Source organism: Aspergillus ambiguus (assembly GCF_047715705.1).
Source record: "Aspergillus ambiguus strain CBS 117.58 unplaced genomic scaffold BDV59scaffold_6, whole genome shotgun sequence".
Taxonomy (NCBI): Eukaryota; Fungi; Ascomycota; class Eurotiomycetes; order Eurotiales; family Aspergillaceae; genus Aspergillus; species Aspergillus ambiguus.
In genome coordinates this window covers 630,751-654,988 of record NW_027395519.1, presented here as the reverse complement: position 1 = coordinate 654,988, position 24,238 = coordinate 630,751, and the positions used below count along the sequence as shown (strand labels likewise).

The 24,238-nt window shown below is 55.9% G+C and overlaps 11 protein-coding genes across 11 annotated transcripts; 5 read left to right on the top strand and 6 right to left on the bottom strand.

Moving 5' to 3' along the window:
- Nucleotides 1–54: 54 nt before the first annotated feature.
- On the top strand, nucleotides 55–1,422 carry ppm1 (protein C-terminal leucine carboxyl O-methyltransferase ppm1). Its single transcript, XM_073687238.1, has 2 exons — nucleotides 55–391; nucleotides 454–1,422. The coding sequence occupies exons 1-2, from the start codon at nucleotides 124–126 to the stop codon at nucleotides 1,314–1,316; spliced, it is 1,131 nt and encodes a 376-aa protein (XP_073550567.1). The 5' UTR covers nucleotides 55–123; the 3' UTR covers nucleotides 1,317–1,422.
- An 897-nt stretch (nucleotides 1,423–2,319) lies between these two features.
- On the top strand, nucleotides 2,320–3,761 carry BDV59DRAFT_199791 (SUN domain-containing protein; the record flags this gene model as incomplete). The annotated part of the gene is made up of 3 exons (XM_073693434.1): nucleotides 2,320–2,640; nucleotides 2,699–2,931; nucleotides 2,990–3,761. 3 exons carry the CDS (start codon nucleotides 2,320–2,322, stop codon nucleotides 3,759–3,761), a joined length of 1,326 nt encoding a protein of 441 aa, XP_073550566.1.
- Nucleotides 3,762–4,053: 292 nt separating this feature from the next.
- BDV59DRAFT_199790 (DUF292 domain protein) lies at nucleotides 4,054–5,317 on the top strand (the record flags this gene model as incomplete). Its single annotated transcript, XM_073693433.1, has 2 exons — nucleotides 4,054–4,074; nucleotides 4,136–5,317. The coding sequence occupies 2 exons, from the start codon at nucleotides 4,054–4,056 to the stop codon at nucleotides 5,315–5,317; spliced, it is 1,203 nt and encodes a 400-aa protein (XP_073550565.1).
- A 420-nt stretch (nucleotides 5,318–5,737) lies between these two features.
- Nucleotides 5,738–10,365, bottom strand: BDV59DRAFT_191691 (putative MFS transporter; the record flags this gene model as incomplete). Its single annotated transcript, XM_073691937.1, has 2 exons — nucleotides 5,738–7,768; nucleotides 8,953–10,365. The coding sequence occupies 2 exons, from the start codon at nucleotides 10,363–10,365 to the stop codon at nucleotides 5,738–5,740; spliced, it is 3,444 nt and encodes a 1,147-aa protein (XP_073550564.1).
- A 1,759-nt stretch (nucleotides 10,366–12,124) lies between these two features.
- Nucleotides 12,125–13,842, bottom strand: BDV59DRAFT_173166 (sulfotransferase family protein). Its single transcript, XM_073688842.1, has 4 exons — nucleotides 13,331–13,842; nucleotides 13,103–13,275; nucleotides 12,936–13,039; nucleotides 12,125–12,865 (listed from the first exon to the last, which is right to left on the bottom strand). Exons 1-4 carry the CDS (start codon nucleotides 13,473–13,475, stop codon nucleotides 12,430–12,432), a joined length of 858 nt encoding a protein of 285 aa, XP_073550563.1. The 5' UTR covers nucleotides 13,476–13,842; the 3' UTR covers nucleotides 12,125–12,429.
- Nucleotides 13,843–16,446: 2,604 nt separating this feature from the next.
- On the bottom strand, nucleotides 16,447–17,628 carry BDV59DRAFT_173156 (AP-2 complex subunit sigma). The gene is made up of 6 exons (XM_073688841.1): nucleotides 17,481–17,628; nucleotides 17,388–17,427; nucleotides 17,301–17,330; nucleotides 16,995–17,225; nucleotides 16,559–16,911; nucleotides 16,447–16,505 (listed from the first exon to the last, which is right to left on the bottom strand). Exons 1-5 carry the CDS (start codon nucleotides 17,513–17,515, stop codon nucleotides 16,810–16,812), a joined length of 438 nt encoding a protein of 145 aa, XP_073550562.1. The 5' UTR covers nucleotides 17,516–17,628; the 3' UTR covers nucleotides 16,447–16,505; nucleotides 16,559–16,809.
- A 220-nt stretch (nucleotides 17,629–17,848) lies between these two features.
- BDV59DRAFT_144439 (uncharacterized protein) lies at nucleotides 17,849–18,792 on the top strand. Its single transcript, XM_073687237.1, has 2 exons — nucleotides 17,849–18,588; nucleotides 18,657–18,792. The coding sequence occupies exons 1-2, from the start codon at nucleotides 18,034–18,036 to the stop codon at nucleotides 18,705–18,707; spliced, it is 606 nt and encodes a 201-aa protein (XP_073550561.1). The 5' UTR covers nucleotides 17,849–18,033; the 3' UTR covers nucleotides 18,708–18,792.
- Nucleotides 18,793–18,877: 85 nt separating this feature from the next.
- On the bottom strand, nucleotides 18,878–19,879 carry dph5 (diphthine synthase; the record flags this gene model as incomplete). Its single annotated transcript, XM_073691936.1, has 3 exons — nucleotides 18,878–19,478; nucleotides 19,546–19,670; nucleotides 19,745–19,879. 3 exons carry the CDS (start codon nucleotides 19,877–19,879, stop codon nucleotides 18,878–18,880), a joined length of 861 nt encoding a protein of 286 aa, XP_073550560.1.
- A 134-nt stretch (nucleotides 19,880–20,013) lies between these two features.
- BDV59DRAFT_173152 (transcriptional regulator SPT3) lies at nucleotides 20,014–21,823 on the top strand. Its single transcript, XM_073688840.1, has 4 exons — nucleotides 20,014–20,259; nucleotides 20,514–20,603; nucleotides 20,654–21,493; nucleotides 21,541–21,823. Exons 1-4 carry the CDS (start codon nucleotides 20,215–20,217, stop codon nucleotides 21,544–21,546), a joined length of 981 nt encoding a protein of 326 aa, XP_073550559.1. The 5' UTR covers nucleotides 20,014–20,214; the 3' UTR covers nucleotides 21,547–21,823.
- BDV59DRAFT_199782 (blue light-inducible protein Bli-3) lies at nucleotides 21,782–22,526 on the bottom strand (the record flags this gene model as incomplete). The annotated part of the gene is made up of 3 exons (XM_073693432.1): nucleotides 21,782–21,801; nucleotides 21,855–22,263; nucleotides 22,329–22,526. 3 exons carry the CDS (start codon nucleotides 22,524–22,526, stop codon nucleotides 21,782–21,784), a joined length of 627 nt encoding a protein of 208 aa, XP_073550558.1.
- A 400-nt stretch (nucleotides 22,527–22,926) lies between these two features.
- BDV59DRAFT_173149 (uncharacterized protein) lies at nucleotides 22,927–24,174 on the bottom strand. The gene is made up of 2 exons (XM_073688839.1): nucleotides 23,254–24,174; nucleotides 22,927–23,195 (listed from the first exon to the last, which is right to left on the bottom strand). Exons 1-2 carry the CDS (start codon nucleotides 23,669–23,671, stop codon nucleotides 23,110–23,112), a joined length of 504 nt encoding a protein of 167 aa, XP_073550557.1. The 5' UTR covers nucleotides 23,672–24,174; the 3' UTR covers nucleotides 22,927–23,109.
- Between the last annotated feature and the right edge of the window lie 64 nt (nucleotides 24,175–24,238).

The window sequence follows — 24,238 nt, the reverse complement described above, 5'->3', positions numbered from 1 at the left end:
ATTTTCTCCACGCTTCCTACTTCGTGCGTGTACATCCGGCGGGTCCACATTGGTGTTGACTTCATCGTCCTGCGGGGGCAAAATCCCCCACCGCCAACAACAACCACTTCCACCTCTACCCTCATGTCGGCCTCCCAGATTCCCAACCTCAACACTCTCCGTCGCGGCGGCGGCAGTCGTGGTCGTTTTCGCGGTCGCGGGGCGTCTTCCACAGGGAGTACCCCCGGCCTGGGCCATGGGGGCGGCAAAGACCGCGCGGTGCAGGGCACCGACAATGACGCCAGTGTCTCGCGACTCAGCGCGGTACGATTGGGATACCTCACGGATCCCTTTGCAGAGTACCTGACGCCCGCCGGGCTGGAGACGAGGCGACTACCGATTATCAACCGAGGTGCGACCGAGATCTCACTACCTTACGTCTAGGACCTACTTAACCTTGCGCATCGGCAACAGGAACCTACGTCCGCACCACCGCAATCGACCGTCTCGTCGACCGATTCCTCTCGCACGCACCCCAGCAAAAGAAACAGATCATATCGCTCGGCGCCGGCACCGACACCCGCGTCTTCCGACTGCTGTCATCCGAAGCGCCTCGTCCGGACGTGATCTATCACGAGATCGACTTCGCGGTCAACACCGCGGCGAAGATAAAGTTCATCCGCGCGACGCCCCGTCTCCAACAAGCGCTGGGCATCATTGGCCGCGGCGATCAAGACGTCACCATATCCGAGGCGGGCGATGCGCTACACTCGACAACCTACCACCTCCACCCGCTGGATCTACGAACCCTGCGCCGGGGGTCGACGGAGACATGTCTCCTGCAGGGAGTCGACCCGTCGCTTCCGACGCTGCTGATCTCCGAGTGCTGTCTGGTGTACCTGTCTCCGAGCGAGGCGGCGGAGGTGGTGGGATACTTCACGGAAGGGTTGTTTGGGCGCGACACGAACCTACCGGGGGAGGGCACGACGCCGCTGGGGTTGATCCTGTATGAGCCAATCCGGCCGGATGATGCATTTGGGCGCACGATGGTGTCCAACCTGGCGACGCGGGGCATCCAGCTGCAGACGCTGCACGAGTATGCGTCGCTGGAGGCGCAGCGACGGCGATTGCGCGAACAAGGGTTTGACGGGGGACAGGCGGCGGCGGATGTGGACTTTCTCTGGGAGCGGTGGGTGAGCGAGACGGAAAAGGAGCGGGTCGCGGGGCTGGAGATGCTGGATGAGATGGAGGAATGGCAATTGCTGGCGCGACATTACTGTGTGGCTTGGGGCTGGCGAGGGGCGTTTGATGGATGGCGGGGGGTGGAGGGACAGTGACGGAACTCCGTACTGGGGACGGACTGCAGGAACGGTCAAGGACTGGAGATGGATGAATCCAAAGTCAAAGCACATGACAAGCAGCCCCCGGCCGTACGGCGTAAGCCCTAATTCCGAGGTCTCGGATGAACGCTCCATTGGTGCAGGGACGAGGGTGATTGACCCCTTTTCTATCCCCATGCGGCGTAGTTCCAGGGGCCGGCGAGTCACACTACCAGCAATCACACATCCTTCCATGAATCGAAACCGGGGTCTGGACCAGTCGCGACGATCGTGATGTCCATCCCAATGTTTGCGAGGATTGTGTGGGAGGATGATACGAGGTGCAGGAAAGTGAGGGGGGATGACAAGGTATAGGGGTGCTGCGCAGATTCTGCAGAATGTAGGAAGTGCCTAGGTACCTTGTAAGCTGATACTGTCTGTGTCTGACGTCCGTCTGCAGGAGTCCGTACTGTATATCCATCTTGTTGTTCTTGAGGGTCCAAGAAAAATCAATCAATTGATAAAAGGAACCATGTGGGGCTTCAGGGACGAACCGCCGGGGCGGCCGCCAATAAGAACCGCGTGGGGGCGGAGGCCTTCCCCAAAGCGGTAAAATGTATCCCAATAGCCTCGAGTCTGTCCCAATCGGGTATCCGTTAGGGCTCCCAGTTCCTCCGCCTGGTCCGAATCGGGGAGTCAGACCCTTTCTTTATTCCTACTCTCTTCTTCTTCTTCTCTCTCTCTCTCTCTCTCTCTTTCCCCTTCATCTTCTCTTCTCATCTTTTCCAGGTGTTCTGCCGCGCGGACTTCTGTTCTTCTTCAGTTCACCCCAGTCATTCGTTTGATCTATACCTCACCCTAGTCTTTCGTTCGGCTGACGGTCAGCCCCCTGCCTGCGCACTTGATTGATTCAGCGTTGGAGTCAACGGACATACATACTTCAAAAAACATACATCCATCCATCCTTCGGTTTCGTACATCAGACATCTATATACATATACCAACGACCGGAAACGATATCATGAAGCTTACCCTCCAGTCGTCTCTCACCCTGCTGGGTCTCATCGCTGCCGTGGAAGCCTCCAAGCATGGACACGAACATATCCACGGCCGCGGCCACAGCCATGTCGCTGCTCCCCTCGAGAAAAGAGGTGGTTCTTGCCAGTTCCCCTCGGATGCAGGACTCGTTCCCGTCACGCCGGGTCTGTTGAACGGCGGATGGGCCCTGAGCCCTGACCAAGAGTGTTCGCCCGGCAGCTACTGTCCCTACGCCTGTCCTCCCGGCCAGGTGTCCATGCAGTGGGACCCCAAGGCCACCTCGTACAGTTACCCAATGTCCATGGTAGGTAGCACCATCTTGTCTCGACCCAGTCCCTCCGACAGTCGCTGACGTCAGCTAGAACGGCGGTCTCTACTGCGACGACGACGGCAACATCCAGAAGCCGTTCCCGGATAAACCGTACTGCGAGGACGGCACCGGCGCCGTCGGGGTGCGCAACACATGCGGCAGCCAGGTCTCGTTCTGTCAGACCGTGCTGCCGGGTAACGAGGCCATGCTGATCCCGACCCTCGTGGAGGACGCGGCGACGCTTGCCGTGCCAGGGCCCAGCTACTGGTGCGAAACGGCTGCGCAGTAAGTTACCCGTCTGCTCCTGAAGAACCATGACATACAGGTCCTCACACGCTCCTAGTTTCTACATCAACCCCCCGGGATACGATACCGCCACCGCCTGTGTCTGGGGCACGTCGGCCAACCCGTACGGCAACTGGTCGCCGTACGTGGCGGGCGCCAACACCGACAGCGACGGCAACACGTTCCTGAAGATCGGATGGAACCCAATCTACCTGGAGCCGACGACGCCGTTCCGCAACGAGGTGCCCGAGTTTGGCGTCGAGATCGAGTGCGAGGGCGGCAGCTGCAACGGACTACCATGCAAGATCGACCCGGCCGTCAATGGCGTCAACGAGATGGTCGGCAGCGCGGAGGATGGCGCCGGCGGGGCGGCGTTCTGCGTCGTCACCGTGCCCCGGGGCGAGAAGGCCAACATCGTCGTGTTCGAGAAGTCCGGCAGCGGAGGCGACGAGTCGTCCTCGTCGAGCGTGGCCCCAACCACCAGCTCCACCATCGCGAGCAGCAGCAGCAGCAGCAGCACGGCCAGCTCCTCGACCACCAGCGTCGCCTCGAGCACGTCTACCTCCTCCGTCAATGTGATCCCCACCGCGACTCCGACGGCCACCTGGGCGCCCAGCTCGGTCCCGTACAGCCACCCGCCCTTGTTCGGGGGTCCCAGCTACACCTACAAGCCTGGGATGTTGATCGAGACGGGCAGCAGCGGTGGATCGGCGCAGGCCATGTCGACGGGCACGGCGGAGCCCAGCGCGGTTGCCGACGAGAACGCGGGCAGCAGCGTGCGGTCGTCGATGTTCGGATTGGTGATGGGCGTTGTGGCGGCGATGGTGTAGTAGGGTTGGGGTTCTTCACATTCTACCTGACTTATTTTTTTTTCTTCTCTTCGACGGACGATTATTTTATTTCACTTCTGGGATACCCCATTGACGATTGATGTTTACGATTGGATTTATTTAGGAATATACGGAGGTATATACGGAGGACAGTAGATGATTGATATCTTAGATCCGATCTGTAGATCATGTGACATCATAGTTGACCCCTCACCACCACCACCACCATCTTCTTTCTCCCTCTACAACTTCCAACCTACAACCTCCACAACCCCACCATCCATCCACCACAATGCCGCCCTCACCACAAACAGTACAACACCCCCACCCCCCAACGCATTCCCCTAACTAACCCACCATGCACCCCCCCCCAGGCCAAGCTAACCTCGACCCTCCACCTCCTCATCCCGCGCCTCCGCCTCCTCCAGAAGAAGTCCACCGCCAGCTCCGTCGTCCAACGCCGCGAACTCTCCCACCTCCTCGCCGACGGCCGCGATGCCTCCGCCCGCATCCGCGTGGAGAACGTCATCGCCACCGACATCGCCGTCGAGGTCATGGAAATGGTCGAGCTCTACTGCGAGCTACTGCTCGCCCGCGCCTCCGTCCTCGACCAGCTCGCCTTCACCGAGAAGGGCGCCCAAGCCCGCGCCCACGCCCGCGACATCTGTCTCGCCCGGAAACGTGAGTCGCTCGCAGCCCCGTCCTCGCAGTCGCAGTCGCAGTCGCAGTCACAACCCCCCGGCACGCTCTTCTCTCGCTTCAACCCCTTCGGTGCCCGCCCCCGCCCGCGGCCCCAACAACAACAACATCAACAGTCCCCCAGCCAGAGCCAGAGCCCAACAGACCCAGCCGAAAGCACCGCCCGCGACAATGAAAACGAAAGCGAAAGCGCATACCTCGACGCCGCGCTCGACGAGGCCGCCGCCGCCATCTTCTACGCCTGGCCGCGGTTCCCGCACGATGTGCGCGAGCTGACTGTCGTGCGCGGCCTGCTCGCCGACCGCTACGGGAAGGACTTCATGACGCTGGCCCAGGACGACAACTTCCCCGAGACGGACGCGCTGCGCGTGCCCGCCCGCCTGGTGAAGGGGCTGCGCGTGCGCCCGCCCACCACCGAGCTCGTCGATAGTTATCTCCGCGAGATTGCGCGCGCGTATGGCGTTGCCTGGGGGCGGGATGCCAACGCGGAGGCGGAGGCGGAGCCGGATCCGGGCCCCCAGTTGGGTGAGGCACCGCCTGCGTTTGGGGATGGTGGGGAGGGCGAGCGCGAGGGCGAGGATGGCGGCGCCCCTGCCACCCCCCGCAAAGCGTCGACGACGTCGGATCCGGCCGAGTTGAACCGTGCGACGCCTCCGCGTGGCCTGCAGCCGGGGAAGAGTCCGGTTAGTGTGGCACCGCCGGGGCCTCGATCGGATAATCCGAACCCGCGTGTCAAGCTGCCGGGCACGGAGGATGCGGAGGAGGATGAGAGCGCGGTGGCTGCGCTGCCGAAACCGAAGGGCGGGATCCCCGAGGTGGACGAGTTGACGCGGCGGTTTGCGGCGCTCAGGAAGTAAATCATTCAATCGAGCAAGCAAGCAAGAAGGAAGCAGAGCAATGATGGATGAGTCTATATCCCTATTATGTATCATGAAAGTCTCTATTCTAACCGCACCGCACGGTGCAACGAACGCAACGGCTTGTCGTTACACATCCAACCCGTCTCCAAAACAAAAGGTATCGAATCGATCCAGCACGGCTCGTAATCACACAGATCCCAGAAAAGAAGCATATAACAAACAGTATGAGCAAGCAACCGGACACCGACTATGCACGTGTCCACCCGTATGTACAGAGCAAAACGAAGACTGATATCGACGTCATATATAACAGAATGCAAAGGAAAATGTGAAATGTGCCGGAAAAAAAAAAAGAAGTGAGGGGGTGGAAGAAGAGAAGAGCTATGTGTAGATGAGAAAAGACAAGGGCGAACATGTTCAGTGGAATTCTTCCTCCTCGCCGGGAAGGAGAACCTCGTGACCTGACCCTTCATACACGAAGATGGCTGCGACGCATCCAAACACCGACACGAGCGCAATCAGCCACCACGCGAACCCGACCACGCCCATCTCCAGCCCGGTACCGTACCAGGCACCCGAGAAGATGGGCCCGACGGTGCGGAAGGCCGAGGAGACGGACTGGCCGATGCCGTGGATCGTTCCCAGTACCGACGGATGCGGCGAGCAGTTGTTCAGCAGGATGATCGACGTCGGCAGCGTGAAGGTCCGCGCCGTGACCTGCAGGAACAGGACGACGATGATGGAGAACCACACCCAGAAGCCGTTGGCCTGTCCCGGAGGCGGCGTGCTGGACGGGGCGAGGGCGATGTACGGCGCAAACGCGTAGGCCAGGGGGAAGAGCGTGAGGAAGTACTGGTAACTCTTGGCCGTGCCGAGACGGCCGTTGATGGTGGGGTAGATGGTGAACTGCAGGAGCATGCCGATCACGCCCAGGATGGCGGTCGCAAAGCCGACGCTCTGCGGCAGCATGCCCAAGCCACCGGTGAAGATGAAGGGCAGCTTCCGGGCGGGGCTGGCCGGGTCGTTGGGGTCATAGCGCGGGGTGGACAGGAACAGCAACCACAAGTTGTTGAAGGCACCCATTTGGAAGTCGAAGAACGCCTGGGCTAGGAGCGTGCACAGGACGTTTTTCGTCCAGAGCTTGCGGAAGGGCAGGGTGCGGGCATGCCGCGAGGGCTTGGCCGCCTTCTCCTCGAGCTCGTAGCTCTCGCTGACGTGGTGCCGCAACAACGGGCCTTCCTCCTCGTAGTCGGCGAACGGGAGGCGCTGGTACAGGGGTGACGACGACGGGACCATGGCCCGGATGAGACGGGCGAAGAGTCTCATGGTGAAGACGCCCAGACCGGGCTTGCCCTTGCACGCCTCCAGGGTCTCCTCCAGACCCAGGGCGACGCAGAAGGCGGCGAACGACAGGAAGATGGCGTTCGCCAGCATGGGCAAGGCGTAGGGGTACCGCATGAGCCACTCGACACCGTGCTCACCGCCGAAGGAGGAGTTGGGGCCGAAGAGGCGCGGGTAGGCCTTGACGGGGTCGGAGAGCATGCCGCCCATGACGGGGCCGAACAGGGAGGCGATGTTGAAGCCGATGGGGAGGATCAAGAAGGCGCGAGAATGGTACTTCTTCTCCTTCACATTCTCGGCAATGGAGGTCCGAATGATACCGACAGTGCCGTTGATGGCGCCGCCAAAGGAACGCCAGAACACGGCCTGCGCGAACGACGTGGAAAAGGCGACGCCGACACACGAGGCGGCGGTGCCCAGGAGGCCGACCAAGAGGACGAACTTCCGACCTCCCCACTCGGCATCGGCGACACGACCCCAGGGGATGGCGGTTGCGAACTGGGCGGCGGTAAAGGCCCCCTGCAGGATACCGGCCTGGGTGGAGACGTCGGAGTCGGAGAGGTTCTCGTCGAAGGATTTCAGCTGGTAGAACATGTAGGCCTGTAGGGAGGCGATCTGGAGGAAATCAAACACCCGACAGAGACCGAGGAGAGCCAGTTGCTTCTTCCGCGGCAGAGACATCCAGGTGACGGGGGCCGGGCGTTGCGACGGGCCCGCGGCGACCTCGCGCTCATCCACCGGGGTGATCATGGGTTGAGATTGGGAACGACTGCGGACGTGACCGGGATATTCGAAGGAGGTATTCCGCAGGGCCATTTTGGCAGCGGGATCGTGAGCGTCGTCGTCGTCGTGGTAGTCGTCGTAGTCGTAGCGTCCGGACGAGCCCTCGGAGACGTGGTCTAACGAGAGGTTGGATTCCCGACGACGACGCTGTTGGGAAGAGGGGAAATCGGACGAAGAGGGATCGCCGCCTTGATCGTGACCAGATGTCCAAGAAGTGGCCCGAGAGTGACGGGCATTCCGAGATTTCTTGGGAAGGACAGAGGAGGAAGAGGAGGGCAGAGGGTCGGGAGGGGGAGTGGTAGAAGACGAAGAGGCTGAAAAGGACTGATGGGTGGTTCCTTGGGACGCCGAATTAGGGACAGGCATCGAGGGCGGAGGAATCCCACAGGAATGCGGATGCGCCAAGTCTGTAGGCGACAGGAATTGGGAGAGGGAGAGAGAGGACGGAGTCGAGGTGGAGGTGGAGGAGGAAGAGGGAGAGAGAGAAGTATGAGAGGAGGAGTAGTAAGAGTAGTCAGAGTAGGAGGTCAACGTAGTGTTCAGATCCATGAGCGAGGTACCTTACTGCGTACGGTAACTTACCTGGTACCTTCCCAGGTTAACTCCTTACGCCCGCCCTGTGTACGGTACGGTACCTTCCTGACGCCAGGTCCCCCCCCATCGCCCCCCTTAGGTAATGACACCCTAAACGCACCCCCGAACCCACCGGCTCTCCAGCGCTAATGCACTCGATCGGCAGGCTTGCGACGCCTTCTCCACCCGTCGGCTTAACTTAGTGCCACCCGTCTGCCGTTCCACCCGTCATCATTATCACAGTAATAATCCCAGGGAAATTATTTCCCAGTCCTGCGTAGAAGTTAATCTATCTCCCACTCTTCAGGCACGGTTCAAACATCCGTGGTTCTGAAACGGATGCTGGACGCCGTACGCAGTGCGCAGGAGACGACGGTAGCCACTATACATCACAACGGACGTTCCAGCTGACGACGACGCGTCGACCTGCAGCATACCGAGTTAGACTGTTCTCCCGCTGGCTGAATCCCATTCTCGTCCTAAATAAAGAAAAAGACCACGTTTCGTGGGTTTCCCCGATGACTAACGCTAGCTCCGTTGGTAATCCCGAAGTATGTATGTATGTATGTATGCATGGATGCAGAACGCAGTATGTACCTAAGCGCCAACCTCCCCAAAACCCTGAGGTAGACCATCAATAGTTCATAATATACACATGTTGGAATGTAGACCGACTCCCCTATGTCCAAACTTTCTATCTATATACACCATTATCGGCCCTCCCCACTCGCTCGCGCATGACTCGTCTCGCCGAGGGGGAAATACTGCGGCCGTTCGTCAGACTCGTCCGTCCATCGTCGCCAGGACCACCAGGACCGCTCATCCTCCACGGACATTGACTGTTTCCGTCCGTGGAACCCGTTCAGCGGCGTCGTCGTCGTCGTCCCTTCCACGTCGCCCTGCTGACGTTGATAGCGCCGATACATCCGCAGCACCACGTACAGTGCCACCACCGCCACGATCGCCCCGGTCACCGGCACCACCCAGCCCGCCCGGTAGGCGTCCTTGAACGCCCCCGTCGCACTGTCCAGCGCCGAGTCCGGGCCGCCCACCTGGCCCCAGTCGAAGTGCGCCTCCGGGTGCTCCGGGTCGATCCAGGGCACGGTGTTGATGCCCGGCGGCGGGATGAAGGGTTCGGCGGCGGCGTCGGCGGGGAGCCCGTACGCGGCGGCGTTGGCGCAGCCTTGGTCGGTGCAGTAGCCCTGCAGCTCCGGCGACGGGGTGAAGGTGAACTTGGTGCGCGACTTGGCCAGCACCTGGCCCTCGAGGTCGACCGCCTCGGCGTACGTCCACTGGTAGAAGTGCGGGCAGGTGTAGGCGGTCTCGAAGCCCTTCTTGGGCACCTCGTCGACGAGCGTGTACGGGCCGGTGTGGTTGGTGGCGCCGTAGAAGCGCCAGTAGCGCACGCGCGTGGCCCCGTTCCAGCTGACGTAGAAGGTCGTCGGGGCGAGGGGCTCGGCGGCGCGCGCGTACGTCCACAGCGCCGGCACGTCCGTCGGCGTCGCGTCCCACTGGAACTTCTGCGCGCGGTAGTTCATGATGCGCCCCTGGTCGATGTACCCCCAGAGCAGCAGCTCGCCGTTCTCGTCGTGCTCCGACACGTACGCGTTGTTGCCCCAGCCCATGAACACGTTCCGGTTCGGCAGCACCTGCATGTTGCCCTGGCTGGAGCTGATCATGTCGCGGCCCGGGGGCCCGTAGTCGTGCAGCTGGGTGGCCGTGCCGGCGACGTGGTCGATGAGGATGATCATGCCCGACGAGAAGGCGTGCGTCTGGTTGAAGCCGTTGTAGCCGTTGTTGTACAGCGACAGCAGCGTGTGCGTGGCGTTCTCGTGCAGCCAGCGCGCGTCGTGCTGCTGCGAGAAGCTGAAGTTGATGTTGGTGAAGGTCGGACTGGCCCCGTGGAGCTGCCAGAGGATCGACCCGTCGGCCCCGGAGATCTTGTAGATGGCGCACGTGTGGCGCGACGAGATCAGGTAGTCGCCGTCGCGGTTCTTGTCGATCGAGTTGATGTGGAAGTAGTCCCACGGCGAGCGCGGCTCCAGCCCTGTGCCCGACGTGTCCGTGTGGTGGGGGTAGGTGTAGCTGGCCGACGGGTCGACGTGGTCGAGCGACTTCCACTCAAAGAGCACCTCGTTGGTCTCGACGTCGACCTCCTGGAAGATACTCTCCATCAGCCAGCCCATGCCGGTCTTGATGTTCCAGAGGCTCATGTCGAACTGCCGCTGCTGGTAGACGGTCATCAGCGCGGTCTTGCCGTCGTTGATGGGCATGAACTCATGCATGTCGCTGGAGGCCATGCCGCCGCCGGGGGTGACGGTCTTGACAATGCGATACTGGCTGTCCATGATGACCCCATGGCCGCGACAATAGCCGTTCTGTTGGATGCCCTGGAAGAAACAGAGGTGATCCTTGCCCTTGTACTTGCAGACATGCATGCCGTGGGCATTTCCGGGGCCCGAGTTGCCCCAACCGCTCCATACTAGGTCCTGGGGGGGAGAAAGTCAGCCGCGAAACGTCCAGGAAAAGCGCAGCGCACCACGGGACGGACGCACTCCTGCATTGTCGTAGATGTAGGGACCCGAGTTGTCCGCTTCGTAAGGACCGAGGAAGATATATCCGGGACTAAGCTTTTCGGGGACACTGTGTTCCAAGGTAAAGACGGGGGGGTAGAGATCAGGTCGCTATAGGTATCGCAACCCATGAGGTCAGCTGGAATGAGGGAAACGACAAAAGAAACGGGACAAAGCACCTACAGATCGGAAGAGCGAATCGACCTCCGCGACAACTCCTTGCAGGCCGCAGAGCAGAACGGCGGCCAGCAGACAGGTGAAAGCGGATCCCCGGGAGGATAAGCCACAGATAGTAGAGACGATCATGGGATCCTTCACATCACTGTCTCACACTGGAAGAAACCGGGGGGAAGAGATGGGGGCGAATCGACCCCGGGTGGTTGTAGAACGGAGAGGGTGTGACAAGAGAGAACGGGGGAGGGGGATGACTGGGGAAGAGAAGAGAGAACAGAACGCCCCAAGTCCAGAAAAAGAGGTCCAGTAGACGGAGCCGTACAGGAGGGAAAGGGGAAGATCGGCAGCAGCGGAGAAGTTCTTTTGACCGCAAGCATGGGGGGTGGATTAAGTGGCGGGGGCAAATACACGGGATTATCTACATCTAATTTACTCTTCGTACTGTGGAGGTTTGGATCCATGGAAGATAAGTCTGCGTTCTGCGTAGACGGAGTAATCATAGTCAAGAAAGTGTACGCAGTATCTACATAGATAAGTATACGTACGTCCCCATACCTTTAGTCCCTCCTAGGTACCTAAGCAGTACCTAGAGAATATTCTTGGCAGTACCTCTGTACGTACGACCCAGTAATGCCGACAGCCACGAGCGCTTTAGCGACTCCGCCAACCGGTGGGCCACGTCATGGCATCCCTATTTCTACACAGACGAGAGCGCCGGTGAAAGGTCACACCCGGCTGATAACCTCCCGAGCTGCAGACGTCGTGCAATAGGGCTGTCATACTCTGGTTTATCCGGATGGAGTGACAGGGATATCCAGAGTATCTATATCTACGTAACCCGCAGACATGACTCGTAACCCTCCGCGCGTAGTACTAGATGCATCCGGATTGGAATAATCGTAATCAGCCACAAAACTAATCATCTGCAATCGGCTTAGGATACCGCATAGGTGTTCGGTTCTATCGATGGGCCCCTCCTCGCATTTATCCCCGAACCTTGATCCGCCTCTGTACGCCGTACGCCGTCCTACACCATAGCATAGGTATGGGACTATGGACTACTCCCCACCCGCCAAGTCGTCCACTCTCCCTTTTCCAGATCGTTTACACCGTCAACATTCCAGCTCTTCGACAGCCAAGGCACCATCAGACCGACTTCACGCCCTGTAAGGCCTCCCTTCCAATTCCGAGCGATCCGTAGCCGCGGCAGCTGCATGTTGACGCTACCCCTGCCACACACCTCGCATGCCAAGGGAACAGGGCTGAAACCAAGAAGGGGGCCAAGGCATCTAACTGGCGCAGGAAAAAAAATGTTGTATGCATGTGGGTTTTCGGACGCAGGCCCCCTTCACCAGGCAACAACAATAACACCGGACGCCATTCATGAGGTATTCACCGGAGGTCTGTAATATCCCATCTGTATTCATGTATCAAGCTTGTATCGTTGTCAAAAAATCATGGATATTATGTATATAACCCGTGAGGGATGGTTCGCTAGTGGGCGATAAAAGGAAAAACACAGGGGGTAAATGTTCAATTACAACAGAGAAAAGGAGGAAAAGGGAACTGAGGGAGAAAGGGAAAACCGATAGGGAAAGAAAATAAACAAAAAACTAGTGGCGCCCAGCACACACTTTGGAAACATTCAACAAATCGAGATGCTTTTCACCGGGAGAAGCGCTTGAACGCCATCATGGCGGCCAATCCGGCCCCAAGGACAGCGCCACCCATCGTGAAAGCCTGGAGCGCGGCGTTCAGCATCTGGCGACGGTTGCGGCCCCGGCAGCGCTTGAAGAAGTCGGCCATATCGTTACCGCGGGGGAAGGGAGTGTCGGGAACCTCCTCGCCGAGGAACTCGCAGAGCGGGGCCCAGCCGTCGCTGATCTTGTACTCCAGCAGGCGCTCGGGAGGCACCATGCTGCGAATCTCCTCAACGTGGTCCAGGTAAACTTGCTTGCCCTTGTTGGGGAAGTCGCCGCGGAAGAAGGTCTCGAAGAACTTGTTCAGCATGGGGTAGTACATGCCAGCGGCCCAGCTGAAGTTGGAGACAAAACGGTGCTCCGGGTCGGACACACGCCAGTGCACGGTCTTCATCACGGACCTGTGGAACAACCCGTTAGTCCAATCCCGCACGGGGGGGGGGGGTTTATTGCGTAGAGAATCAAACATACGCATGCCACGAATCCACATCACGGGTGGTCAGGATGACCTTGGCGTTGGGGTAGGCCTCGATCAACTCCTTCGCGAAGGCACAGGCGGGCCAGTCACAGACAGCCTAGATAGCGCGTTAGTCCAACAGTCCTCGGCGATTTTCTTGCTTTTCGTCCATCAGTCCTACCTGGCAGTCTCCGAGCAGCTGGTCCCATTCCTTGCGGCCAAATTCACCAACACCATCGTACTTGGCGGCGAGAGCATCGTGCCACATGAGGCAGTCCGGAGGGTTCTCCATGCTGGCGGACATCATATGGTAACACTTCAGGTATCCCAGGCGCTCAAGCGCAATGCGAAGGGCTGTGCAACCGTCAGCTGTCGAACATGATCTCGGCAGCAATGAGACTGGACTTACAGGCCGTTCCGGTTCTTCCCACACCGAGCGCCAACACCTTCATGGGCACAGTGCGGTGGCACTTGCGACGATCAATGCATGTGTCGCTAGTGAAGATGTCCGTCACCGGTTGGGGAGGGAGGTTATCGGCGTGAATCAAAGACATGGTGGATAATTAGACCGCTGGTATATCGGATCAATCGGTGTGCAGCACGGTTCGAAGCAATGAGGTGACTTTCTGTCCCTTGTAACGAGAGGTGGGCGAGGGAACCGTTGAGAGAGTGGAAACGAAGGAAAGGATTGTCCGACAAGACAGACCAAGAAATAAAAATAAGGAGGGAGAGGAAGGCTCAAGGAGGAAAGGAGATTAAGAACGAGGAAAAGAAAAAAGTGGGCAGGTGTTGAGGAGATTAAAAGAGATTGATTGAGGGTCGATCAAGAAAAATATATGGAATAAATCCAGGCCTGGGGATGGAAGTAGATAAGTCAGTTACTAGCTTGGTAGGGGGGAAAATGCTATGAATAACCCAGCGTGGTACGTACTGTATCTGCGCAGTACGAGGCAGTGATGGACGATTTCTACCCAAGACGGCAATCGGTTAGTTTAAAATCAGGTAAATTGCAGGGGGAACGTTGGAAAAAATAGAAATTTGTAATTTTTTTTGAAAGCAAAATTACGACGATAATAAACTCGAGAATTGGCGACCGAGCCCCAAGTGGCAACTCACATGTAGCGTACGCGGAGAAGATACTCATCCTTGGTTCAGCACGGCGTGCTCTGTTGGGGATGTGGATTTCGTTGTCGTACCCATGAAGACACCGCTGGATGTCACCGTGTTGGGGGATAATACGGTGCAGGTACAACCCCGTTGGAAATGATGGTCAGAACTTGAACATCTGGGCTCTATCCCCTTGCGTTCTTCCCACCCCCTGGGGCATTTTTCCGAGAGGTTTCTTCACCCACGTTCTGGGCACAATACTGCGTACTTCATGAGGGCTGTGAAGCAGCATTGGCCACTAGAAAATTGCATTGTGAAAAAAAGACAGAGAGAGACGTCACTGGCTGACGCTCCCCTTCTCGAAACCATCACGATTGTCAGGGGGGATTGTTCCCTGGTTCCTAACATCCACTAGAACCGCTCATCCAAAAAGGAGACTGGATACCTCGCCCGACAGCGGGGCAAGGAAATTGAATGGAATGGCCGTAGACATGCTGAATGGGGATCCAGCAGGTGGACATGCCAAGCGGCAACTCATTGATCGGCCATGGTGTTGGTTCCGTGGATTGGATGATGTGTGGCAGTCTGGAAGCCCTGTGAGGCCGAACCGTGCGAGTCGCCCGGCTAATTGGCTCCCCCCGCGGGAGTGACGCGTACTTCGGCTCCAGCTGCAGGAGCCGCTCAGGAGTTGATGTCGAGGGAAGATGGAACTATGAAACGCTCTCCACATGTATCTCCCAGTGGGCCTTTTTTTTTTTTCCCTTTTCCTCGTTTTTCCCCTTGAGACTTCTCTCATGGTTGGTCTTGATCGTCAGTCGTTGCCCCATCGATAACCTGGCCTCAATCGTATCAGATTCACCTAGGGAAATCTCCCGCCACGGGTATCGTCTCAAGTCTGTGACAAGATGTCCGACGATAATCCATCTTGTGGTGCCTCGAATTATCCCCGAACATTCTAGGCAATTTTGATCCTAGCGATAATACAGTACTTGCCTACTCCGGCGCACGGAGATCGAAGCGATAGTGTTGTACCCGTAGGAAATGAACTTGGCGTTAGCCCCGTGCTCCTGGCCCCCACAATCGCTGGTTCAACCCCCCGGTTCATTCACTATCGAAATTCTAGCCATCTGGAAGTGATAGGCATCTCGGAGTACTGCCTATGTCCGTGGAATGGGAAGAGACACCAGGACTCGAGATCCCGCCTCTCGAGTCCTTTTCTCTTCCCCGGTCGTCAGTTTATCTGCGATAAGCCCTAGCTCCAGGTTGTCGTTCAGACATGCAACGTTAGAGTTATCAGGTTCCACAAATTGAAGGCGGTTTCCGCTTGCAGGATTATGGCAGCTTCCCGCACGAAACGTCGGTGGTGGCAAGGAGTCGTGGGGTTCTCATTTCCAGGCTCCGCTCAGCTGCATTTTCTGGTTCGACGGTGCGTGCTCAATAATCACCGGGGGAGATTGATTGATTTGATGGATGGACCGATCACGGCGACACTGCCTTCCCATCCAAAGTTTATTATCGTAAATCAGCTCATTGATTGCAATCGTACTGCGGAATCCCTGATTTCAGCCGTCGTGCGCCGGCGGCGATCAGCTCGGTGTTCCGGATAAATCGTGTCATGAAGCCCTCATCCACGCCAAGACGGGCATATCACGGACGGAAAATTGGAGACTCTGCTCGAAGGAGTAATGAAACTCTCGTACTCTTATGACGATCTTCACACGTTTTGCCTTTTTCTTTGCTACGGCTCAGGGTCTTCCGCCGTCGAAGGAAGTGGAACAGCGGATGAGGACCGTGTTCGAGAAAGCAGCTGCGTCTGTTGATCACCTCAGTATCTGTATGTATTCACTTGTATGAGCGTGTATCATGACGGAAACGGCATGAATGGATTGATGAGCGTGCGCCATTTTTATCCAGGGCATCATGTGGGTTGACTGTGTTTGCTGAGAGGGTTGTTGTAGGTCGGAGACGAATACGGAGTACGGTTGTTCTTGGGGGTGAGCGAGCACTCGGAGTGATATGGGTGGATTTCCTTGTTGGCGAGGATACAGTCAGCCATCCTCATCGGTAGCGACAGTACAATGCATCGAGAAACCAGAAAATAATAGGATGATTGATTCTGAAAGAATATTGTAGAAATTATCAAAGAAAAAAAAATCCGTGTAAGTGAGGTGAGGTCTCTTTAAAAGAGTGGTGCCAAGAGATGTTGTTATATGCTCGCAATCGCAGTCATCGATCACCTCACTGCAACTATATCCACTCGGGGATAACCTCGAACCCTTGAACGGTTCTCGGGCCCTAAAAAGAAGCTACTTTTAACGTTGCAATACTATCTGGGCTTAATTCGCATCGCGTGCTAGGTGCAGTGGCTGATCCGGAGCGCTGTAGTTCTTGTCGAAGCATCACGGCAAAGATCTCGGCTGTTGAGGCTCTAGGCAGCCACCATGCCTCTATATCACCTGCCGATGGGCCACCCCAAGTACCGTTGGAACAAGCCACCACCGCTGCTCTGACTAACGAGCGCCCTACCAGGCTAATCGGCGCATCTGTCTTCTGTCCTACTGCTGATCGTCTGGTTTTGGGAGGGAAATAACATATGATTCTTGGGTATTAACGCGTCGGAATTAGGTACATCCCGCCTGATGACAGGAAGGCAGCGTATGCCCAAACGAAGTATATGACAACCGACCATAGGTACAACCTTGAACTCCGTGCCTGGACCATAACCAGTGGTCCCTCAATGCAATAATGATATCCAGCCATAGACCCGTCTTCCTTGACCGCTCACTCCAGCTTATCCAAATGTTCCAGTCGCGTGAGCACAACCTGTTTACTGGTCTCCTCGATCTCTCCCGCAAGGAAAACCTCATCCAGAATCGCGTAGACCTGCGCAGATTTCCATCAGCCATCGTGTGTTCGTGCCAATCCTGGCATGAATGCATCCGCATCAAACTCGGAAACCCACGAACCTTGTAGAAATTGAAGACTAGATCCAGTTCGCACACATTCCCGAAAAACTGATCCAAGACCTCGACAAAGAAATGGATGGCTTCGAGGTAGGCCAGCTCGTTATCCGTCGTATCGACGCAGGCGCAGAAGAACAACCCCGCGTATCTTCGGTAGACAATCTTTGTGCTGCGCTTGAATTCGACAAAATTCGACTGGTACTTCTGATCTCTTGGGGCGACCAGGCGATGGACCTATTCATCTCGAGTCAATGATCGGAAGTAGAGGGCGCATCCGGCATGATAGCTGCACGGTTGTGTATGACCAACCTCGCCTTTGAGCTTCACTTTCTCCTCATCCTGTAGAATGCCACGTCAGCATCTGACCCAATACCCGAATGGTCCCGAAAGACTCACACTGTAAGGCGCATACCACTTGGCCAGCCGCGTCTTCCCCCTGTTCCGGGTCAGTATGCAACAGGTCGTTTGGGATGACTCCTTTCCACTCACTGGCGGTTCTGTACTAAGATAAAAGATAGAACCATCCCGTCTGAACAGTACAGCAGCACACAGGAGGATTCGACGTCGTCGGGATGCGTCCAACTGCGGTTGAATCCAAGGATGTCCGCTGTCGTCAACGAGATGCCGAATTGCGATATTGCCGGTATTCACCGCCTGGACCGTGCGTGGCATTTCTCAGAAACTCTAGGAGATCATGGAAGTCGGTATGAGAATATGGAGCACTAATCCATGATTTACAAATTTTACAATCCCATGCGACAACTATCATCAGCCATCTCCTTCAAACGCATACTCGAAGTTGACGTGTTGACCTCGATGTTTGTGCGTTGAACGGTCCCAACGGTAGTGCCAAGACCTCTCTCCACACCGTCCAGCACTCACGATACTCATCAACTTTCTCTGAGCTGGACAAACAACGCCATGGTGACCCAGACTATCATAATATGATATCCCACATCAGATCCGGGCCATCGAACCCCCACGTCCGTTACAGTCTCAATCACCAATAGCTGCCACGGTTCTAGCCGCAGAGTGTGTTACAATGCCCGTCTACATGGTTTATGGCTTCCGGTGGCCACGCACCGGGTTCACGGGTATCCGGGTGTACATCGTCCTCAACAATCTGGAGGAAGCCACCGCCGAATATCTCCAGCAACCCGTCACTCATGAGCTCATGCTCAACTCCCTGAAAAAGAACGAGCCCGGCATCGTCTCCCGCCTCCCTGACCTGCGATTCATCGAACAATATGACCCCGAAGACACCACCAGCGACACCGCTGTCAGCAAGCCCTTCGCATATGTTGCCGGCAAGGTGATTACGATGCCCGATATGGCGTCCGCGGGAGCGTCGCTCGGGCTAGATGCCGAGGAGCTCCTTCAGAAATCAGGCTTGGATCAAGACGCCATGGAGGCGTTGACGGAATTCCGGGATAAATACGCCGCCGGGGAGAAGATCGGTTGGTGGATCGTCTACAATGGAGACCCCGATAGGTATTTCCCTCCAAGTGAGGAGGACGAGGAGGACGAGAGCCTCATGGATGAAGACGAGTACGAGAGTGAAGAGGGCAGTGAGCAGCAACAGCCATCCACTCCGACGGTAAGTCTTCCCCAGCACTGAAAACTGTCTGGTAAAAATGCTAATTGTCCCAATTTGCTACTTTCCAGACGTTTCTACCCGAAAAGTTGTCCCGATTTTTTGCCCGACGAAGCGGTTGACATCGGACAAACGAAGTTATGTCTGGATTATACGGGCTTGGAACCTTTGTTTCCGTGCTTTGAGGTGTTTTGAGCGCAGTATTCAAGCGCAAGGAAAGATATGGCGTTCAGGTCTGTTCGGTCACATGCGATTTTATTTATGGTCATACAGAATCCTTTCTCAGAGTACATCATTGCATGGTCCCGTAGCCTCCCTTCTGCCAGCTGGCATCGAAGGTCGCCTGATCCACGGCGAACTGCCGGATATAATCCCTCTCCAGGTCGTGGGCTTTCTTCCCGAGAAGCACAACACTGTGAAGGGGCGGGCCCATGTCGACTTGGGACAGTTCCTTCAACGTTCCCGCGACCAGCTTCTGGTCGGAGGCTCCGACTCGTGCGGCCCCGACGGCAAGGCTGTCCGGACCGTAGACAGCTTCCTTGCGTTCCTCCTCGGTTTCCAGCATCTGGCCCGTGCATTGGGCGACGGTCATGTAACGTGGGGGCTCGTAGACGATGCGGCCGCGGGCTAAGCTCTCCAGGGACGGCTCCTTGACCTTGATATCCACCAGCACCAGCGTATGGAGGCCCAATTGCACGTTTTCCTTGACGCGGTCGTAGTAAGACGACGGCTTCCAGTTCTCGGTGAAAAACACCATGCTCACGGTCTGCCCAAAGTTATACAGCTGCAAGCCCGTGCACCCAATCCCGGACATGATCGATGCGTTCGGGATCACCTTCGACTCGATGCCCATCTCGCGGGCTCGGAGGACTAGATCTGTATGTGTGGTTGCGCTGGTCGAGCATGAGCCTCAGGTGGATACGTGAACGAGCCCAAGGCTGCAGGACGTAGAACACATACCCGAAAGGATCGCCGACGACGAGAAATGCGACATCGGTCTTGTCGGCGCCGGCGAGGATATCATCGCTGCCGCTCTCTACGAGTTCTCGGTCTGCTACAATCACAGGGCGGCCGTAGAAAGCTTCCTACTGAACCAAGTGAGGTCTTAGCAAGAGATCGTTCGCCGCAGGATCCCAGCACATTGCGACAAGACACTCACTAGCTTTTCCTTATCAACGAGTAGGATGCTTGTATAGGCTTCGAGATAGACGCGCTCGGCCTTTTTGACCACCTCCAGGCCCTTGACCGTAATGTCGGTCTCATCGGCGAGGCCCAATCCCACGAGATACAGCATCCTGACTGTGAATAATTAGAGAAAATGTTCAATGGCGGCGGCAACACCAACTGAAGCAGCCGAAAAGTTTCCCTCTCTGCCCCACCAAATGCGGGCAGGCGCACGGAGCATCGGAGAATCCAAAGATCCGCGGGCAGGGAGGTCACGGGACGAGGCCTTTCATTGGACTTCCGCGGCATCTATTCGCGATCTTTCTATCAACCATCTCTTCTTATTGTCACTCGTTGTTCTTTTGATCCGAATTTCTGGTTATTACTTCTGTTGTATTTTTATCCTGGGACTTCCGACTGTCTCTCACTGGATCATGTCAAATCCGTCTTCTGGACGCTCCCAGGATGTCATCTGATCGCACCCCCAAGTATCGGCAGGAAATCCAGCAGGTAAGCTTATTTGCTGTTATATGCAATGGAGATCTCTTGCGCATTTTTTCAAGAGTGAGAATGAAGTGTCTCTATACGGCCGTGGCCGATCCCATGGCCGTCATATACCTGTCCTGCTTCCACTTCATATCAAGACAATGTATTCGTTCATGACTGCTTTTGTACTGGAGTCTTGCCTGGTTCATCAATAGCCTTCACAAACACCATTGGAGACAGACAAAATGCTGATCCACTCTTACTGACAATCGCATCAGATGATGTTCGTCTCTGGAGAGACTGCCGAACCTTCCATTGAAACAACCACTTTGATCGAGGAGATTGTCCGCCAGCAGGTGGTAGAAATTGTAAGACTCCCTTTCCGTGCATATTCGAGCATTTCTAACCCGTTACATAGCTCGTCCGCAGCACGCAACTAGCGACTCGTCGTGGAGTCCGCTCCATTTCCACCGACGACCTGATCTTCCTGATTCGGCACGACAAAGCCAAGGTTTCCCGTCTGAAGACCTTCCTCTCCTGGAAGGACGTGCGCAAGAACGTGAAGGATTCCGACGACAAGGGTGGCGCCGACGCGGCAGACTTTGCCGGCGCGGACGATCCTATCGCGGGCGGCGTCGTCGCAGGGCCCCAGGACGTTGCCTCCAAGCCCAAGAACAAGCGCGCGCGGGTTGGACTGGCGTGGGATGTGAACAGCTTCTACTCGGTGCAAGTCCCGGAACGCGATGACGAGGAAGACGAAGAGGAAGAGGAGCAAAACTATGCGACCCTGCAGCGTCTTGCGGCGGCGGACGAGCGCACCAAAAACATGACCAAGGAAGAATACGTGTTTTGGTCGGAATGTCGCCAGGCGTCTTTCACCTATCGCAAGAGCAAACGGTTCCGTGAATGGGCCGGCTTCGGCATCGTGACCGAGTCCAAGCCGAACGATGACATCGTCGATATCCTTGGGTTCCTTACTTTCGAGATCGTCCAGACTCTGACGGAGGAGGCACTCAAAGTCAAGGAGCGGGAGGACCGTGAGAAGAATCGTCGTGGGGGAGCTGAGAACGGGGCCGGTGAAAACACGAAGAAACGCAAACGCGAGACGGGTCTCTTCGATCCACCTGAGGAAGGACGCACGCCCGTTGAACCGAGACATATTCGGGAAGCGTATCGTAAGCTCCAAGCCACGCCGAATAAGAACGTTGCGATGCTGCTACACAATGGACGCACGCCCGCGCGTATGCCTTTGAGACTGGTACGTCCAAGCCTGCATCTCTCAAGAGTCTTCCTAACTCTCTATAGATCTAGGTTGCGCTATCACGGGCGAGTTTTCCGCGGGAATGGTTTATTTTTCTTTGTTGCGAAAGATACCCGGATAATGACTGTACGACAGGGGCTTGGTTTATTCCGCTGCTTACTAGGATTTTACTTGGTGCATGGTGTTTGGGGTTTATAAGCGTGTATCTCAGACATCACTTCAACTGACCATGATACAAACACATGCTATGCTGACAGATAAAGCATCTCCGCATACGTAGTAACTCTATTTGTGCGTGCGGCGCCCTGAATAAGTCAGTACTTGCGGACACTTCAAGTGCAGACGTTCAGCAACTTACATTCCGCCAACTCCTCCTGACTCAACTCCCGAATACTATTAACCACGGGCACATCGCCCTTTGCGGCGCCCTTAATTGTCTCAACCGCTCTACCGAACATGCCCCGCCGAGCTAGGGAGTAGGTTGCCAGCTTCGCCTCCAGCCTGATCACGCCAATGCGAGGGTCAGTTGGACTGCCGTCATGCACGCCGTCTCCCAAGTCACCCAGCCATGCAGCGAGGTTTGGCGAGTAGTATTTTTGAACAGTTTTTTGGTCCGCAACGATGTGCGCCGTGCCGGAGATGGAAGCCCAGGAACCGGTGACTTGGTCCAAGAAGGACATGTTGGTTTCCTGCGGATGCATAGAGAGGTCAAGAGTCTTGCCGGCGAATAGGTTCGTGTGGAAAATGAGATCAATTCCACCGTGTTCCTAAACGTAGTGTCAGCTCGCATTGTCGGTGGCCCTCGTCATGTCGAGGGAAAGGCGGTCGTTACCTTCCCAGCTAGTGCCATGCATCGCGACGTCAACAGATCCGAGTCGGACATCTTGGTCGTCAGCATGCCATATTTGGTCTCTGAGACAAAGTCAACGAGATCCTCTATCTTCTGGTCCAGAGGCGGGTCTTCGGCGCTCTTGGACTTGTAGGGGTCGACGGGCTGGTTGCCAGCGCTGGTGTGGATTGTCGCAGACATTTTGATAGATGTGAAAAGTTATTGAGAGATATTCGGGCAGAAATTATCAGATAATCTCAGTAAGAAAAACCTGATCGAGGTGGTATTGATGGTATTTATACTTCAACTGTTGCTGCTCCCACACGTAGCAGTGACGTCAGGCCCTTCCACCAGCATTCCGGACAGGACATCCATGGATCTACATAGGTGCATCCGATCTTCATCATTTCGAAAAGAACTGGTACGAAATGGCTGTGGCTATAAAAATAGTCTGCTCCGTAGTGGTATGAGCGTAGGTACAGACCATGACTACCAGGAGCTGCCCGGCACTACAGGACTTCACCGAGGATGGTTCATTAGCGCAAAAACGCTTATATCTGTTTTCTTCAGATTTGTAAAAGGTACTAGGAAGCCAGTAACAGTGGGATATATTCATAGGTCTTGCTTGTATATACTAAATATTAGAATATATTATACATTAGATTTCACGTAGTGCTTCACTCATTCGCTCATAACACAATCCGTTCCTAGGTATCAATGCCTGCATCGACCAAGTGTCGCAATGGGGATCAGTAATAATCATAATAATGAACAATTGCAAGATTCAAGAGACCAATATCAAGTGTGAGGCTCTTGCCACAAGATGCCACATCACATTGATACACAAGAAGATTAAACCGTTGAGAAGAACTAATAAAAGTCAGCATATCTCCTTTACTTGGCACTACATTTGCATGACCGAGCATACCTTCGTTCCCAACCACCTTGAAAACCCTCCTACGCGTCGGTCCCTTCAACCAGGTCGGGACAAGGACCTTCTGACAGGTCTCTCCCCCAACGACGAGACACCCCCCTTTCTGGCGCCGGCACTCCTGGTGGCGTCGTCTGCGGTGCATGATTCGTCGAATACGCCAGTTGCAGAAAGCCTCGTCGGTGCGAAAAGAGCATTCCTCCATCGGACATTCCAGCTTCAGCTCGAAGCGCTTGACAAGCCAATCAACTTTCAGAAAAACTCCCGTATCCACGAAGGAGTAGAAGTGGCGACTGGTGTGCTTCAGTGCCAGGGCATCTGGATAAGACAGATACGAGGCTATTTGCAGATGTAACTCTGTCGGTAGGCCCATGAGGCTGTGGGTATGTGATGGTGTGGCTGATGGTGGATCCATGTTGATGTAAAAGACAGATGCAGGGATAATAAAGCAAAACAAGAGAAGAGAGGAGGTAGAGCTTCTGCGGAAAGCTCTGTATGTCGAGTATTGAACCCATACAGTGGATGTCTGGGACTATATGTAGGGCCAATTAGATGGCTGCCTGAAGAAATGACTCTAAACGTGCTCAGCCCCGGATTCAAGCAACGTGGCTGAATACGAGGATAACATGTTTCAAGGCGCAAAGTTTGAAACATTTGCTGTCCAGGAACCTGCACATCCCTAGGGGACTTAGGTATGTTTGCACCTAAATGTGCTGATGAGAGGTGTAGATCTGGGAGTCGTGATGAAATGGACCGAACCAGTGCAACCTCACTAACGAGCTGGCCATCACATGGCACATACCGTGGGAAAAACAAAATAACACAATAGATGCTATTCCATACTCCAAAACTGACCAGTTATAATTATAATTCATTGATCTGTGAAGTACATTTAACATCGTGAAACGCCAACTGGCTGAGGCTGTTCGACATGATTGGCCAAGAGGATATTCTCGATACTGCTAATGACTGGTTCACCGCC

Coding starts and splice junctions, on each gene's coding strand:
- BDV59DRAFT_173149 (XM_073688839.1), bottom strand. CDS start 23,671: ATGGATCCACCATCAGCCACACCATCACATACCCACAGCCTCATGGGC. Junction 23,196..23,253: donor CAAGGTGGTTGGGAACGAAG/GTATGCTCGGTC, acceptor GACTTTTATTAG/TTCTTCTCAACGGTTTAATC.
- ppm1 (XM_073687238.1), top strand. CDS start 124: ATGTCGGCCTCCCAGATTCCCAACCTCAACACTCTCCGTCGCGGCGGC. Junction 392..453: donor ACTACCGATTATCAACCGAG/GTGCGACCGAGA, acceptor CATCGGCAACAG/GAACCTACGTCCGCACCACC.
- BDV59DRAFT_144439 (XM_073687237.1), top strand. CDS start 18,034: ATGCCCGTCTACATGGTTTATGGCTTCCGGTGGCCACGCACCGGGTTC. Junction 18,589..18,656: donor AACAGCCATCCACTCCGACG/GTAAGTCTTCCC, acceptor GCTACTTTCCAG/ACGTTTCTACCCGAAAAGTT.
- BDV59DRAFT_173156 (XM_073688841.1), bottom strand. CDS start 17,515: ATGGTTCTATCTTTTATCTTAGTACAGAACCGCCA. Junction 17,428..17,480: donor ATCTTAGTACAGAACCGCCA/GTGAGTGGAAAG, acceptor GACCCGGAACAG/GGGGAAGACGCGGCTGGCCA. Junction 17,226..17,300: donor AAGTGAAGCTCAAAGGCGAG/GTTGGTCATACA, acceptor CGAGATGAATAG/GTCCATCGCCTGGTCGCCCC.
- BDV59DRAFT_173166 (XM_073688842.1), bottom strand. CDS start 13,475: ATGTCTTTGATTCACGCCGATAACCTCCCTCCCCAACCGGTGACGGAC. Junction 13,276..13,330: donor GGGAAGAACCGGAACGGCCT/GTAAGTCCAGTC, acceptor ACGGTTGCACAG/CCCTTCGCATTGCGCTTGAG. Junction 13,040..13,102: donor AGCTGCTCGGAGACTGCCAG/GTAGGACTGATG, acceptor CGCGCTATCTAG/GCTGTCTGTGACTGGCCCGC.
- BDV59DRAFT_173152 (XM_073688840.1), top strand. CDS start 20,215: ATGTCATCTGATCGCACCCCCAAGTATCGGCAGGAAATCCAGCAG. Junction 20,260..20,513: donor ATCGGCAGGAAATCCAGCAG/GTAAGCTTATTT, acceptor CAATCGCATCAG/ATGATGTTCGTCTCTGGAGA. Junction 20,604..20,653: donor GCCAGCAGGTGGTAGAAATT/GTAAGACTCCCT, acceptor CCCGTTACATAG/CTCGTCCGCAGCACGCAACT.